The 16,381-nt window shown below is 49.4% G+C and overlaps 2 protein-coding genes across 3 annotated transcripts; both read left to right on the forward strand.

The window, feature by feature from the left end:
* Positions 1-271: 271 nt before the first annotated feature.
* Positions 272-10,856, forward strand: FAM221B (family with sequence similarity 221 member B). Its single transcript, XM_033238127.1, has 7 exons — positions 272-747; positions 3,080-3,704; positions 3,865-4,008; positions 9,036-9,146; positions 9,654-9,851; positions 10,038-10,157; positions 10,541-10,856. The coding sequence occupies exons 2-7, from the start codon at positions 3,080-3,082 to the stop codon at positions 10,576-10,578; spliced, it is 1,236 nt and encodes a 411-aa protein (XP_033094018.1). The 5' UTR covers positions 272-747; the 3' UTR covers positions 10,579-10,856.
* Positions 10,857-13,599: 2,743 nt separating this feature from the next.
* Positions 13,600-16,119, forward strand: HINT2 (histidine triad nucleotide binding protein 2). Of its 2 annotated transcripts, none has more exons than XM_033238128.1 (5): positions 13,600-14,180; positions 15,304-15,444; positions 15,539-15,643; positions 15,749-15,821; positions 15,934-16,119. In XM_033238128.1, exons 1-5 carry the CDS (start codon positions 14,100-14,102, stop codon positions 16,023-16,025), a joined length of 492 nt encoding a protein of 163 aa, XP_033094019.1. In that variant the 5' UTR covers positions 13,600-14,099; the 3' UTR covers positions 16,026-16,119. The 2 variants fall into 2 exon arrangements, with proteins under 2 accessions (XP_033094019.1, XP_033094020.1); XM_033238129.1 differs by having other exon boundaries at positions 15,569-15,643.
* The last annotated feature ends 262 nt before the right edge of the window (positions 16,120-16,381 follow it).

The raw sequence follows: 16,381 nt of genomic DNA on the forward strand, positions 1-16,381 counted from the left end.
GGCCGGCTCAATTGGTCCCTGTCAGTAAAGCCCGCCCCCGCCCTACTCTATTGGTCTCCAACTTAGTCCTGCCGGGCTTCGAGGACACACAGACTCCGCCCCCGCCCCGCTACCCGAGACCCTGCCTTTCTTACCCAAGCACAGAGCCCGAGATCCCCTCAGATCCTCACAGCCCCCAAAGACCGGCCCACAGATGTCTCAAAGGAACCCTATCCTCACAATCCCAGACTCCCCCGGATGTACGCACAGATCTCCGCAGACCCTACCCAGACACTTGCTCACAGAGATCCCGCAACACACACCCCACTTTTCAGAAGTAAACCCTCTGGGCTCGCCCCCTCGAGGTTCAATGCACGCTCCTCAGGAGACTGCACCCACCGGGGAGTTGAATAGACCGCCGTTGCCACGGAGACTACTAGGCGTTCCAGTTGCCCTGGTGACCTGTGCCTACTCTCCCGGCCCGGGTTCCAGAGGCTTCAGTCAAGCCCCTCCCTCATCGGCCCTGGACCCCTTGTCCCTACCCAATTCCCCAGGTCATGCCAGATCTCCTTTGCGAAGTTCTGCAGATATCCAAGTCCCCTCCCCAGATAGCAGACTTTCAGGCAAGGCATTTCAACACTCAGCGCCTGCAGCTGGAGCACGTCCACAACCAAGAGCTTTCCCTCTCTGAGGATCAACACCTCCCCCTGTCATCCTAAGGCAAGGTCTTGACCTAAGGACTTGTAACAACCAAGCCAAAACCCAGAGGTAGGTAGTTTCTCCAACGGCCCTCCCCCTCATCCCCCTAAGACCTCTGTCTCTCTCCCACCCCTCAGTCCCTTCACATTCTGTACTTCTTGTTGTCGTTTGTGGTTGTTGTTGTTTGAGACAAAGTCTCGCTCTGTCCCCCAGGCTGGAGTGCCGTGGTGCAATCTGGGCTCACTGCAACCTCCACCTCCCAGGTTCAAGTGATTTGCTTGCTTCAGCCTCCCCAGTAGCTGGGACTACAGGCACGGGCCACCATGCCCGGCTAATTTTTGTATTTCTCGTAGAGACGGGGTTTCACTATGTTGGCCAGGCTGGTCTCGAACTCCTGACCTCAAGTGATCCACCCGCCTTGGCCTCCCAAAGTTCTGGGATTACTGGCATAAGCCACCATGCCTGGCCCACATTCTGTACTTTTCATCCTTACTCTCCTCCTCCACCCAATTTCCTCCTCCCGTTCTCTTTCCCCTTCCTCACCTTCTATCCTCTGGTTCTCCACCCATAGGCCCCTTTTCTCTCTAGCTGACTCTGGTCATCTTCCTCCCCATAATCCTACCTCTGCCCCTAATTCCCTTCCCAAACGTCCACTTCAAAAAGGCTCTGATTAGTTTAAGGAGTGATATATCTAGTGTCTCTGGAACATGGGAGGAAAGTAGGGAGCATGGAAATTTAAGGCAGGAATCCTCAGGCTGTATTGAAAATGATGACAGGCCTTGAATGCCAGGGCCAAGAAATTTGGACTTAATCCTTTAGACTGAGTCATGGAATGTTTTTAAGCCCCAAAGTGCCAGTATTGGGTTTGCACTTTAGAAAGATCCTGATTGGGTCAGGAAGGAGGACTACATCCTTACAGGATAAATTAGGTATATCCCCCTCCCCACAGTATCCTAGGCTCACCCTAGCACAACATCAATTTATTTGTATTGCCATTGTTGGTTAATCAGTCTTTCTCCCAGACTCAGCTCAATCTAGAGCTTAGCACAGTGGCTCAGTAAAAGCATCAGATTAGGCTCTTTGTAAAAGTATAAGTTACATAAATCCATGAAAGAATGGGTGAATGGATTAAAATGCTGTAGATGGAAGTAGAGGGGCAAAGTTATCACACAAAGACTGAAGATGATGAGAACTTGAATAAAATTGGAAGGGAGAGGAGAGAATGCATTTGGGGAATATTTAGAAGATAGGAAATACAGTTATTGGTGCCTATTTGAAGATGAAGTCTAAGGGAAAAGGAGAAGACTAGGATAATTCCCAAAGTTCAGTTTTGATGCCTGCGGAAACACTCAGTTAGAAATGGCCAGCAGGGGCCAAGCATGGTGGCTCACTCCTGTAATCTCAGCAGTTTGGGAGGCCAAGTGGGGCAGATCACCTGAGGTCAGGAGTTCAAGACCAGCCTGACCAACATGGTGAAACCCCATCTCTACTAAAAATACAAACTTTAGCCAGGCATGGTGGCACATGCTTGTAATTCCAGTTGCTCGTGAGGCTGAGGCAGGAGAATCACTTGAACCCGGGAGGCGGAGGTTGCAGTGAACTGAGATTGCGCCACTGCACTCCAGTCTGGGCAACAGAGCGAGACTCCATCACAAAAGAAAAGACAAGGGAAGGGAAGGGGGAGGAGAGAGGGGGAGGGCAGGGGAGAGGACGGGAGGGAAGGGAAGGGAAGGGAAGGGAAGGGAAGGGAAGGGAAGGCCAGCAGGCAGGTGGATATGAGTGTGAAGTACAGAGGTTAAAAAAGGTCTGAGTTAGAAATTTGAATTTAGGAGTCATTAATACACAACTGGAAGTAGTTGAAGCTTTGAACAGGAATGACATCATTAAGGGAGGAAGATGTGTGTGGTGCTTAGACAAAACCAGGCTGAGTGCAGAGTCTTGCCTTATGCGACATAGCATTCCCCTGCACTCTTAGGAGCCAACCCCAACTTTGGCTTGGTATTGCCAGTCTCTAAAATTCCATGGTCTGACCTCCAGGGTTTTACGAAATGCCAAGGACCCTGCTCTTGGACTGGCCAAGTGGTGGTGTTCAGACTCCCTCCTGGGACATGGTTCTCTGCTACCATCTACTGATGAGATTCTAACTACTTCAGTCTTTCAATCTTTAAGTTCCACCTCCCTAACAAGCCACAGCAGCATGCCATATGAGGTCTGGACACATGGGTGAACCTCCTGGCATCACACTCTAAGACCCAGAGTTCATGTTGTTTCCCTCTTATATCTCAGGTGCACTGAGAATCTTATCCAAATTCCATAATGCACTGCGAACCCTGGGCTGTGCCCTGACTTGCAGGCCCTCTATTTCCAAACTAATGAAGCCTGTACCCTGTTCTACCACTAGATGGAAGCAGATGAGATCACAGAAGAGCCTCATACCACCATGGATGCAGAGGAGCACCCCCTTTCAAAGGACCCCTCTGCTGAGGACTTACAGGAGAACCGTATCTCTGAAAGCTTCTTGGAGCCATCTACCTCTGAGACCCCCTTAGGACCCCATACCTCTGAATCCCCTTTGGTGCCATCCCCTTCCCAGATCCCCTTACAGGCCTATTCCCCTGAAACCCATCAGGAGCCTTCCATCTCTGAGACTCCTTCAGGGACCCCTACCTATGAGGCTTCATTGGATAGTCCCATCTCAGTGGTGCCAGAGAAACACCTTACTCTTCCTCCCCAATCACGAAACTATGTCTCTCTGTCTTCCTCTGATACTTTGAAGGAAGATCTCTCCTCTGAGTTTTCTTCCAATGAGGTCCCATGGACAAGGAGGTCTACCCATCTCTCTGAATCTGAGAGCCTTCCAGAACACTCTCCTTCAGGCCCTTCAGCCCAGGTCCAAATGGACGCATCTGAAAAGCAGGAGGAAGAAGCAGGAGAGGTTGGAAAGGGAGTAGATGCCAGTGACAGCACTGATCACACAGCCCAACTTGGACACCAACTAGGCAAGAAGAAGAAGAAAGGAGTTAGCTGTAATTGCACCTGTCCTCTCCCCTGTCCTGTTCTCACTACTGTTCACTGTTCTTGACTTGCCCCAGGAGGAGGAGACTGGGTTACTCTTGGACATGGCCCCTTCTCTTAGTTTTAGGGCCTTCTCACTTCCCCCTGGTTACTCATCCCCTCCCATCCTAGGTTACACAGCCCGCCCAGTGGTCCCTGCTAAGCAGACAGAGCTGGTGGAAGTGGCTAAGGCAATGCATAGAGAGGAGTTTGGTGCTCAGGTGAACAATCTTTTCCAGTGGGAGAAGGATGCAGCCCTGAATGCCATCCAGACAGGTGAGCCCATGTGGCCTTACAGAGGCCTGTGACAGGCCCATGGGCATCCTCTAATCCAAAAGATCTGGGAACCTGAACATTCAGCAGATAGCTGCCCCTTTTGGAAATGGCAATACCACCTGTGTGGAAAAGGAGCAGGCAAGTGGGCCAAGGAATACAAGGGTGGATGCAGACAAAAAGTGGGGAGATTCATATAAAGCCCAGGTAGAAACAGGTAACTGAACTAAAATTATTAAAAACAGAAGGGTCATGGGCCCACCCCAGATATAGGGCCTAGAGAGCCTACAGACCCTAAAGCAGAGATGGCCCAGGACCCTGGACAGTCCCCAGGAAACTTGCTGTTCTGATATGACAAAGACCTCAGTCCCTTTGGTGGAACTCCATTAAAAGGCTGACACCCCTGCATGCCAGGCCCATGCTGGGTGCCCAAAAACTTTGAGTTCTGTTACCAAAGGGGAGAGCTGTGTCCTCTGGCCCTGTTGATTCCAAGCCTCAGCCTATGATTAGTCCTCCTGACAGTCCTGTTAGCGGCATGCTGCGTACAGATGAACTTGTAAAAACATGCCATCCTGTGCATGAGCATGTCTACCTGTGTTATGGAAATTCGTATCTGCAGGGATTACCTTAAGCAAGAGGGCCACCCTGACCTGCTATAAGGATTCAGGTCTTTCTAGACTGAATTCAATAGTTATGACATTTATTTCGGTCCTTTATACTTCCTTTCCCTTTATGATGGGAACAGAGCTATGATGACAGGCCTAAAATATAAAGACAATCAGATAATTCTAAATGCTTACCCCTCCTCCATGAAATCTACTTTCCCCTTTCCCATGCAGGGACCCTCCACCTCCCCGTCCTTGCCCCCCCCCCACCCCGCCCTGCCACCAAGCCAAGAAAGTCATAGTGATCTCATTTGTTTCCCAGTCTCAATTCAGGCATTGAAATGGCTCTGTTTGCTATATTAACATATTCGATTACTCTTATTTTCTTGCAAATTCTGGCTGGCAAGGTGGCTCACATCTGTAATCCCAAAATTTTGGGAGGCTGAGCCAGGAGGATCACTTAATTGCCCAGGAGTTAGAGACCAGCCAGGATAAGATAGTGAGACCCCATCTCTATAAAAATAAAATAAAACAATCCAGGGATAGTGGTGCACACCTGTAGCCCCAGCTACTTAGTAGGCTGAGGTGGGCAGATTACTTGAGCCCAGGAGGTCAAGGCTGCAGTGAGCCGTGATTGTGCCAGTATATTCCAGCCTGGGTGACAGAATGTCTCAAAAAAAAAAAAAAAAAAAAAATGCAGGATGTGTTCAGTTCTCTTATTCCCCTTCTTAGAACCTCCTGTCTACTCCCCACTCCTCAAGGTCACTGTATTTCTTTTTCTTCTTCAAATTGAACTTCTTCATCTTCTTGTTAAACAGGAAGTTTTATAAAGAAATTCGTGTCATTCAACCCTGAACAATTATATTTGAGGTCCCCTCCTAATAGTGGAGATGTTGAGTCCTGGGTAGTCCATAACAGTATATGTGATGTGTACAGAAATATCAAGTGTAACCTTTGTTTTTATTCATTCAACAAACATTTATTGAGCACCAACTATGTGCCAGGCATTGAGCTAGCTATGGAAGTGGTAATGCGGGTGGGGGTTCAAAGACAAAATACTTGGTACTCTAATGAGAGATACCAATAAGTACAAGGACAATTATAATTCACTCTAATAATTCCTATAATCAAGGTTATCCTAGACTGCTGCATGAGCAGGAAAAAAGGGGCATCTTATCTGGAGTGCTTGAGGAACAATAAGCCTTGGAAGGAATGACTTCTCAGCTGATATCTGTAAGATGAGTAAGAAGAGGTGGCCAAGTAAAGAGTGCTGTAAGATGAGACACGATAGGGTAAGGCATAGCAGGAATCTACAGCAATGCACTATGCCTGATGCATAGAGTGGTGGGGAGAAGAGCCAGCTCTGTTCTAGAAGGGCAGAATTCTGTAGGCATTTCTGTGCCAAGCTAAAAGCTAGAATTATATCCTGAGGGCAACTGAGAGTCACTAGAAGGTTTAAAGTAGAACAATAACATGAGCAAATTTCTGTTTCTGAAAGATCACTCTGGCAATAGGATAGACCGGAGAAAGACAAGACTGGAGTTGTGAGGCTAAGAGAGGAGGTATGGAAAGGCAAGTGAATACATTGTGAGGCACTGGTCATAACCAGGTAAGAAGTAGATGGGCTTAGGTGGAGAGAAGTGGACAGGTTCAAGAAATGCTAACAGGCCGAGCATGGTGGCTCACACCTGTAATCCCAGCACTTTGGGAAGCCAAGGTGGGTGGATCATCTGAGGCCAGGAGTTCGAGACCAGCCTGGACAACATGGTGAAACCCTGTCTCTACTAAAAATACAAAAAATTAGCCAGGCGTGGTGGTGGGCACCTGTAATGCCAGCTACTTGGGAGGCTGAGGCAGGAGAATTGCTTGAACCTGGGAGGCGGAGGTTGCAGTGAGCCGAGGTTGCACCACTGCACTCCAGCCTGGGCAACAGAGCAAGACTCTGTCAAAAAAGAAAGAAAAGAAAAAAGAAAAGAAAAGAAAAGCTAACAAAGTGAAACTGACCATTGGAACACTGGATGTATAGGATAAGAGAGAGGGAAATGCCTGGAATGCCACCTAAGTTTTTGGCATAAGTGGTAGGATGATGGTGCCATTAACTGAATGCCTGGAAAAGGGTAGATGCTTGGTAGGCATGTGTTGGATTAACAGAGGACAAAGGATGAGAGCCAGGTTTGGAGGGAATAATTGGGCATAAGACATTTGAAGTGCTTATGAAACATGCTGGCCCAAGAATCTAGTAGACAGCTGGCCATATGGGTCTGAAGCTCAGGAGAAAGGGCTAGGCTGGAGACATTGTTCCTGTAAAGACAGCTGTGTGTTTTATGGAGCCATACTATGCATGAAGAGATGTCATCATGCAAATGTGATTATGTGATTGTGGAACTGGACTGTATTAGACGAATCAAAATGGCATCCCAAACAATGTCTCCTCCCCTGCCAGGCCTTGTCCACCCACAACAGGAAGGGAGTTTGGAATCAAGACAGAGAGTAGAGGGTCCCACTGGAATCCACAGCCACCTTCCAATTCTCCCACTTTAAGAGCACTAACACTTGTAACAGAATCTGAAGTATAGTCGCCAGTCTCCCTGTTCAAACTCCAGTCTTCTTCATCTGAATGCTGGGCACTGATTCCTACACTAGTGCTTGGACTTGACTCCCCCTCCCCAGGCCCTCCGAGCAGGCCTTGATCTATGGGCCTCACCTCCTGTTTTTTTAATGTATCCTGCTACTCCAGACAGAATTCAGAACTCCTCTAGTGGAATCCTGGCTCCCGCCCACCCGCATTGTGACTGCCTATACCCTGCTCTCTCAACAAAGCCTCCCTGGTGTAAGGGGGCAGTGGCACTATAGGCAATCAGCATCAAGACAGAAGCAGCAAAGCCAAAAGGCACATCTAGACAGGCTTTAGATCCTGGCAGACTATGGGTAAGACAAGAAAACTTAATCTGCGGCACAAAATTGTGAATTGTGGCCCTGACGAGAGTCAAAGACCAGATGATGCCACTCTCCTCATTCATGTTACGGAGCCTCCGGGTTATGCCTGAATACTGGCTCTCTCTTCCTCTTGAAGGAATGAGCTCATTTGTTTAATCAGGCAATCTACATTCTCTCAGCAACCATTTTGTGCCAGGCCCTGTACTAGGATTAGAGATATGGGTGAAAAGACAGCTCCCTTGAAGAACTCATGGATTAATAGGAATACAAGGGAATGGCCTATTATATTGCACTGTACTGCGATGGGAGTAGCACAAGGAGCTACGGATGGCAAGAGGAGGAGCCCAGACAGACAGGGGAAGTCAGGGACACCTTTTTGGTGGAGGTGACATTTCAGTTGAGCCTTTAATTGGGACTAAGAATCCTACACCTGGAGGTCCACTCCATGGGGCCTCATACAGGATTCTTGGCTAGAAGTTGGGGTACTCTCGGCTCTCATGGAGAATGAGAAAATCTGAATGGTGAGGAGTACCATCCTCACCTCAAGACTGGTCACAAAATCAGGGATTCAGACCTCACTGCTGAATACCAGCTCTCAAGGGTTGTGACCTCTTACTGGTGCCTACTCTCAGGGACACTTCTTAGCCTCACTTTCCTTTCCATGCCTCCTTGCTTAGCCTCACAATGTATAATTTTTGGTCTTCACCGCTCATGACTGCTACCTACCCCTTTCTCCTAACCCTTGAAGAACCTTTGGCAGCCCTTCTTAGGTACAAAGAGGGCACTGGGACAATAGCACCAGGAACACAGAGGGAGGTATTAAGGTACCAACCTGGAGACTTGAGAGGAAACCCTCCACCTACCTTCCAGCACCAGGGCTATCCAACCTCCTCCTCCTCTTCAGGACCTTCAATAACCATGCTCCTTAGGAGCCAATCCCATTGTCCGTACACCTGGCCAATCATCTTCCCTTTCCCTCACCTCAGACACTTCAAGAAAACAAAGCAAAGTTCAATCCCATTGTCTGTACACTTGGCCAATCATCTTCCCTTTCCTTCACCTTAGACACTTCAAGAAAACAAAGCAAAGTTGGGCTTTAGTGGGATCAGGAGAGGAGATGAGAATCCCTGTGGTCACAGAGAACTCAGTGAGATTCATGTTCATCCTCAAACAAAATTTCATCTATAATCTTCCTGCTCAGAAACCGAAGACTCTCTTGAGTCATCTCTGGCAGGCTGACAGAGATGGAGTGGATCCTGGGTAGAAAGAGAACTGAAGACACTTGTGGGGTAATGAGAAAATCCCAAGGAAAAAGAAAATCTAAGGGGTAGAGGTGAGGACTTTCAGGTGGAAATAAAGATACCTGGGGGTGGGGAGAGGTAAGTTCCCCCCACCCACTCACCCCCATCAAGGGATAGGTAAGAACACTTTGGGGGAGCTTAGAATTTTTTTACTTCTCACTTTTCCTTATTAATCCTGCACACCTAGGTCTCTACATTGGCTGGCGCTGCCCCCATTACCTATGGGACTGTTTCCGGATTGGGGATGAGTCCAGATGCTTTTGTGGACACTTGTTGAGAGAGCACCGGATCATCTCAGGTAGGGGAGAACTGACCAGCCCCTCTTGAGTGTGGAGGAATAACTGTACTCTGTCATGTCTTGGGAAGTATGAGAGAGAGCATGTGGCTGGGCACAGTGGCTCACCCCTGTAATCCCAGCACTTTGGGAGGCAGAGGCGGGCAGATCATAAGGTCAGGAGATCAAGACCATCCTGGCTCACATGATGAAACCCCGTCTCTACTAAAAATAATAATAATAATACAAAAAATTAGCCGGGCGTGGTGGCATGTACATGTAGTCCCAGCTACTCAGGAGGCTGAGGCAGGAGAGTCACTTGAAGCCAGGAGGTGGAAGTTGCAGTGAACTGAGATCATGCCACTGCACTCCAGCCTGGGTGACAGAGCAAAACTCCGTCTCAAAAAAAAAAAAAAAAAAAGCATGTTTGAGTGCGTAGGGGGTGGTGGGGATGGAGGATGGGGTTGGCACAAGAAGGCAAAGTCCTTTCAGATACTGGTCTAACCCTACCATCCATCCCCAATCCCACAGACATATCGGTGCCCTGCAAGGTGAGCCAGTGCCACTGCCTCATGTTCTGCTTTATCCCATCACGCCCAGAGGAGGTGGGTGAGTTCTGGCTCAAGAGACGGGCCACCTTTGACCCCAAGGCCTGGAGGGCCCAATGTCGCTGCAAACACAGCCACGAAGAACATGCAGCCACTGGGCCCCATCCCTGCAGGCATCATGGTAACTTCCAGGGCAAGAGGTGTATTGGGAACAGGGTAGGTGGGGATAGGATGCAGTCTGGGGATAATGACGGGAGCGAGTATGAGAGACTTGGGCATGCGGTCACTGAGGAAGAGATGAGAATGTGATCAGCTCCTGGGGATACCACCATTTCCTAAACGCTTCTTGGTTGCAATTTTGCCCCAGGCTGTTGCTGCGGCTGTTTTGAGTCTAATTTCCTCTGTGCGGCCTGTGACCGGCGCTGGGAGGAACATGAGACTTTCTTTGAGACCCAGAGGACCCGGCGACGAGGAGGGAGACCTCACGGTGAGGCAGAAACCTGGGACAGGGGGCCATTCCAGGGTCTGTAGTCAGAAGGCCAGGCAGGAAGGCACTCCCATCCTCAACCATCCCCTCCAGGACTAGCACGCTTCCTCAGCCCACCTCCCCACCACCCACCTACCTGCATCCCACATCTGCACTGGTTTTCACCCCCAGGAGCAGACTATGTACCTTTTGCAGAGATGTCTGTGCTCCGAGAAGCCATCCTCAGCAACTCTGACTTCGAGGCCCTGCAGATACAGGGGCCCTCTGGCCTTCCCAGCTCCCACCCTAGTCCCCGGGGACTCCCTGCCTCACACAACCTCCAGCCTGGCCTCCCTTCTGACCCCCATACCTGACCCTTTCACCTCTGCTCTTCCCTCCTCCAGGGACAGACACTGTCAGCAACTGGCACAGGCCTTTGTGAGTCTGGCCCAGATCAGCAATAAAAGAGGAGTCACTGGAACCTGACTTGGCTCCATATGGGGCAGGTAGATCCCAGCCCAGGGAGAGACTGCCTAGTAACTTAGAGTTGACACCTATTAGGCACAGGAGAAAGCCTGGATCTGGCCATCTGCCTCCATCATACCCACATTCAAGCTGCCTGCTTGAAGGAAAGTGGCTTCAAGGAAGCCAAAAGGGAGGAAGTTTCAAGAAGGATAGAGTGGGAAGTGATGTTAGATGCAGTTGGGGCACCAATAAGATAAAGACTGAAAAGTATCCATTGGGTTTTACAGTTAGAAGATCTCTGGAAGCTTCAGAGAGTGCAGTTTCACACTGGTGCAGTGGAGGCAGGAGTCAAATAGCAGTGAGTTTCAAGGAGTCTCGTAAAGAAGCTTAAGTCAGACAATATCCAGAGGGAGTTGTGGAGTCAAGGAAGCACTTTTATAGAAAGGAAAAGGGAAAGAGGCCAGTAGACTAAAGGACCTTGAAGGGCCCAGAAGAGAGAGAAGAGATACCTGGTGAGACAAGATCCCAGAGACAGAGGAAAGGGATGAGGTCAAAGTGGAGGTAAAGGGATTTGCTCTGGACAGGAGAAACACCACTTCCTATGACCAAGACGAAGGAAGAAGATGGAGCCTTCCCAGAGTTTCAGGGAACAAGAATCTGTGGAAGTTCCCCTCTGATGGCTTCTATATGCCCTGTGAAGTAGGAGATAAGGCCAATGGCTGGGGGTCCAGGGGGAGAGGGATAAGAGTAGGGAGTAGGAGACAAGAGAAGAAAAGGGAAGGTTTGGGAAGGCTAATGTAGGGAACTGGAGAAAAACCTGATCAGTGGGTAGTTTAGGATTTGGGCATGGTTGGAAGTGAGAACCTAGTTAGAGGAGCAGAGAAGCCAAATAGTTAATGGGTTGATGATGTGAGGGTATCAGGGAGGATGATCAGGAAAACTAAGCAAAAGAAGGCGTGAGGATGTGAAGGGAGCATATGGTACCAAAAGGGAAAGAAAGTGATGCCAGGAGGCAAATGTCAGATTGAAAACGGGAGCAGTCAAAGGAAGAGAAGTCTCTAATGAGGTACAGTAGCAGACACAGGGGCAGGGGTTGAAGTACAGGAGACAGTGTCCAGAGGCTGCAGAGCAGAACACCTTTCACATGAGGGCAACTGCAGGTGATACGTGCTTGGAGTAGAGAAGACTGTGGGGCAGGGATCAAAATCAGTGAATGTGGGAAGTGACTAGGAAGTCCATAGGTTCTTATGGGAGTAGGGGATTCTAACACGAATAGGTTCTGGGACCCCACACAAGTGACTGTCCCTCTTTAGGCTGAGTTTCTGAACCTGTAAAATAGGAATAACCTCTGTGTTGCCTGCTTTCTATGAGAACCAAAGAAATAACTAATTTCAAAGTGCTTTGTATCCACCTATCCTCCAGACTGGCTTCCTTCCTCTTCCTAGATCCCAGATCCACTTATCTCTTGCCCTTCTCCAGGACAATTCTAGGGTCTCCCAGTGTCCCAGAGGCACCACAGAGAACTGCAACCTCTGGGGCCCAGAGAAGAGGCCATTCTACATTTCCTCACAATTAGGGGGGCCATCTGTTCCTCCAAAGGAAGGAATGTAATCTGAACCGCTAGGATCCCTGGGGAAAATCACAGAATCAAATGTCTGCCCTTTGGAGGAGAAAGGACTTTCTAACAATAATATAGCTATACAAAAGAGATTGTACTATCTCTAGAAGAGAGTTTGCCGACAGTAGTTATATGTACCATGATAACCATTCACCTGAAACTAATTCAACTAATAGTCAACAATAGAGTTAGGATTACTCTATTAATACTCTATGATAAACTCATTGAAGGAAATAACAAGCAGCTAATACAAACTATATTTACATAGACTGTACAAATATGAAAAATTGATTACACATGGGTTAGTATCATATGCAATACATAGTATTACATATTGTGAAAAAATGACAGGAAACACCAGATGTTATTCATTCAACAACTACTGAGCACCTGTATGTATCAGGCCATGTGTTAAAAAAAAAAAGAAAAAAAGAAAAACCAAAGAAACACAGTGGTAACTTGTTCTATGTGATGTCAGACTAATACTTACTTAGTGTCTGAGAACATTAGTATTTTGTGACCCCACGTTTCTTATGTCAAAAATATATATTCCAGCAGTGCAAACCTGACTCACTGAAAACACCAGGCACCGGCCGGGCGCGGTGGCTCACACCTGTAATCCCAGCACTTTGCGAGACCGAGGCGGGAGGATCACGAGGTCAGGAGATGGAGACCATCCTGGCTAACATGGTGAAACCTCGTCTCTACTAAAAATACAAAAAATTAGCCGGGCGTGTTGGCGGGCTCCGGTAGTCCCAGCTACTGGGGAGGCTGAGGCAGGAGAATGGCGTGAACCCGGAAAGCGGAGCTTGCAGTGGGCCGAGATCGCGCCACTGCACTCCAGCCTGGGCGACAGAACAAGACTCCGTCTCAAAAAATAAAAAAAGAAAAGAAAAAGAAAAAGAAAAAAAGAAAAAAAAAAGAAAACGCCAGGCACCGAGCTAACTGTATCACACACCTTTTCTGATTAGAAAAGAACAATGAATACATACTCCTTTGCTTATTATAATAGTTGTGCGGCAAGATAGGACACTATCTCCGCCTGCTCAAAAAAAAAACAAAAACAAATGCAAAAACCACAGAATTTTTAACCTATGGAGTCAATGCGTTAACAAGAACATAGAATTAAGGAAGAATTTCCCTTAGATAAGTACATTAAAATCTCCAAAGCGCTCAAGGGACTGAAACTGCCCTTGTGGAGAAAATGCTGCGCATCAGCCCCGCCAGTTAAAACAAACAAGCAAAAACAAAAAAACACACCTCATCCCCGTTCACCTTTAGCCTCATCGGGTGGTTCTTGGAGCCAATAAGCGCCGGATGCCCCCAGAGCCCCGCCCTCCTCCTGGCCAAAGCAGCGAGAGGGTCTAAAATAGCCCTTTCTGCAGCAGGTGACGGAGCCACGCTCCCTTCCTCCCCGCGCACCAATAGGAACCAGACCTGAAGAGGACGAACCAAGAACGAAAAGCCCCACCCACTCGGGAGCCGCAACCTAGAAGCCAGGGTTGTGTATCAAATCCAACTAGGAGAAAATCCCACCTCCAGTCTCCTTAATCCTTCCAATGGAGTGGAAGTTTCTCTCACAGCGAAACTAGTTAGGGGATCCAATGGGAAAAGAACGTTCACACGGACTAGAAGACGAAGCCAATGGAATGGAAAATTGTCCTCGCGTTGGTAGAAGGAGCCAATGAGATGAAAAGAGCCCGCCTCCAAAGTGGCTGCAGAGCCAATGGGGCGAATCGTGCCCAGGGGCGCGCTCCAATGGGGTAGCAGGGCTCGCCCAGCCACCGCTACCCCGCTTCCCCGCTCCCGGACTCCCCACCCCGGGCCGGCCGCGGAGCCGAGTGCTGACCCGGGTGAGAGGTTCCCGCGGCCCCGGGAAGATGGCGGCAGTCGTGGTGCTGGCCGCCGGGTTGCGCGCGGCGCGCAGAGCCGTGGCGGCCACGGGGGTGCGCGGGGGGCAGGTGAGAAGTGGCGCGGGAGCGAGTAGGGGGTCCTGCGGGCCCCGAAGCCATCCGGGGCCAGGGCCACCGAAGGCGCACAGAGCAGCGCAGAGGTCCTGTCTGTGGCCTCTGCCCCTCCGAGGCACAAGCTCCGGGGCTGTCCGGTGAGGTCGGACTGGTGGCTGCAGAGAACGAGCTAGTGATGATCCCCGCCCTGCGCAGGCCCGGTCGCCGAGGTCGGGACAGGGTCACTACAGCGGCTGCCGCCTCTTTCCACTGCCTGCAGCCCGGCTGGCCCGGTGCCCCCTGCAGGAAATGAGCCTTCTCTTCTTGGAGCCAGTGCTCTGCCCTCCTCAGGCCTCTGGCCTCCTAATGAGCACTAGTGTTAACCTCTCTTCTGCACTTGCCAGAAGCGGCTTGGAGGTCAGGGAATTCATTCCGTCCCATTCTCCCCCAGCGTGATGCACTGACGTCAGCCTTTTCTGAATCCCCTGGAAACTGGGACTGCCTTACCCGCAGTCCCCTGGGGCTAGGGAAGCAGAGGTCACTTAGCTGAACTCTTACCTCCATTCATTCAAGGGACAAGAGTTAAAATTCAGAGTCACATGTGACACCCAGATGAGGGGTCAACTAGTGTCAAACAGGGTGATTGCATTAAAACCTAAATAAAACAGGCGACAAGGCTGAAAGATCAGAAAACAAGTAACGGAAATAAGTGGAAATGTACTAACAAGGTGAGAGTGGAAAGAGATTCAAGCCATCGTAAGAGATTATGGAAACCACCCTTTATTTTAGAAGCTGAGAGAAGGAATTTATCTGAGGTAGTTCAGTGGTGTGGTAAGATAGGAACTGAGACCAAAATCCCCAGTATCTCATTCTAGATCTTTTGCCTAAACAGTGCTATATTTCATAGACATGTGAGCAGGAATCAACTGCACTGCTGAATTCTGGGTAATAATACTGCCTGTTATCTAACCAGGTCCAGCACCATCTGGCCCTACCCTTTGCTGCTGGTGCTCTGAAATTCAGGGATTTTCCTCCTGGGTGGGAACCACGAATAGGTTCTTAGAAGGACGAAGTTAACAACTACCAGAGCACAGCTTCTGCCAGCTCCCTCCTTTGAATATGGTCGATCCACCTTCAGGTCCGAGGAGCTGCAGGTGTGACTGATGGGAATGAAGTGGCCAAGGCCCAACAGGCAACTCCTGGGGGAGCAGCCCCAACCGTCTTCTCCCGGATCCTGGACAGGAGCCTCCCAGCTGACATTCTTTATGAGGACCAGCAGGTGGGGTGCTCTTAGGACCCATCCCCTTAGGAATGTTGTAGATACCATTCACCCTGTTGAAGTAATGTGGCCTCTGGCCTATCACTGCCCCCAGTGTCTTGTGTTCCTTGATGTGGCCCCTCAGGCTCCTGTGCACTTCCTGGTCATTCCTAAGAAGCCCATTCCTCGGATTAGCCAGGCTGAAGAAGAAGACCAGCAGGTGGGAAGAACAGGGCCAGGGTTTGGCTGGGAAGAGCCCTGGACCCAGCTAGAGGTCTTGCTCCCTATGAATGAAACCACCTATGTCCCTCTGCTCTCCCTATAGCTTCTAGGACACCTACTCCTTGTGGCCAAGAAGATAGCAAAGGCTGAGGGCCTGGGAGATGGATACCGACTTGGTGAGTGACTTTTGGCCCTCACCTATGAATTCTCATTCCTACTTCTCAATATGATCTTCATTCTTTGACCTCTGCCATGATCCTGACTCCCTAACCCCAAGCTCAATTTCAGTGATCAACGATGGGAAGCTGGGTGCACAATCTGTGTATCATCTGCACATTCATGTACTTGGGGGCCGGCAGCTCCAGTGGCCTCCAGGTTGAACCTGCCAACTGACCAAAGGACACCAGACTCTGGATGCTTGGATGGAAAGGGAAAAATTGACCCTGTGATGCTAATAAAACTGTTATCCCTTAATTGTGCTCTCCTGTCTTTAATATAAAATTTTATACCACAAAGGGGAAAGAAAACTGATTCAGGGCTATGATGCCCCTTGACTGGTCTGAGTGAAAGACACTGAGGAGGGTCCAACCTGTGGTTAAAGGTTGCCTGCAGATATGTAAGTCTTCTTGACAAGTGGTCCACCCTAGGTCAAGCTTCTAAAAAAGTTAACAGTAGGAGTGAGCCTAAATGAGTAGGAAGAAACTGAAAGCCAGAAAAACTGAAAGCCCATCCTGGC

Source organism: Trachypithecus francoisi, unplaced genomic scaffold, assembly GCF_009764315.1.
Source record: "Trachypithecus francoisi isolate TF-2019V2 unplaced genomic scaffold, Tfra_2.0 Lachesis_group16, whole genome shotgun sequence".
In the NCBI taxonomy this organism is placed as follows: domain Eukaryota; kingdom Metazoa; phylum Chordata; class Mammalia; order Primates; family Cercopithecidae; genus Trachypithecus; species Trachypithecus francoisi.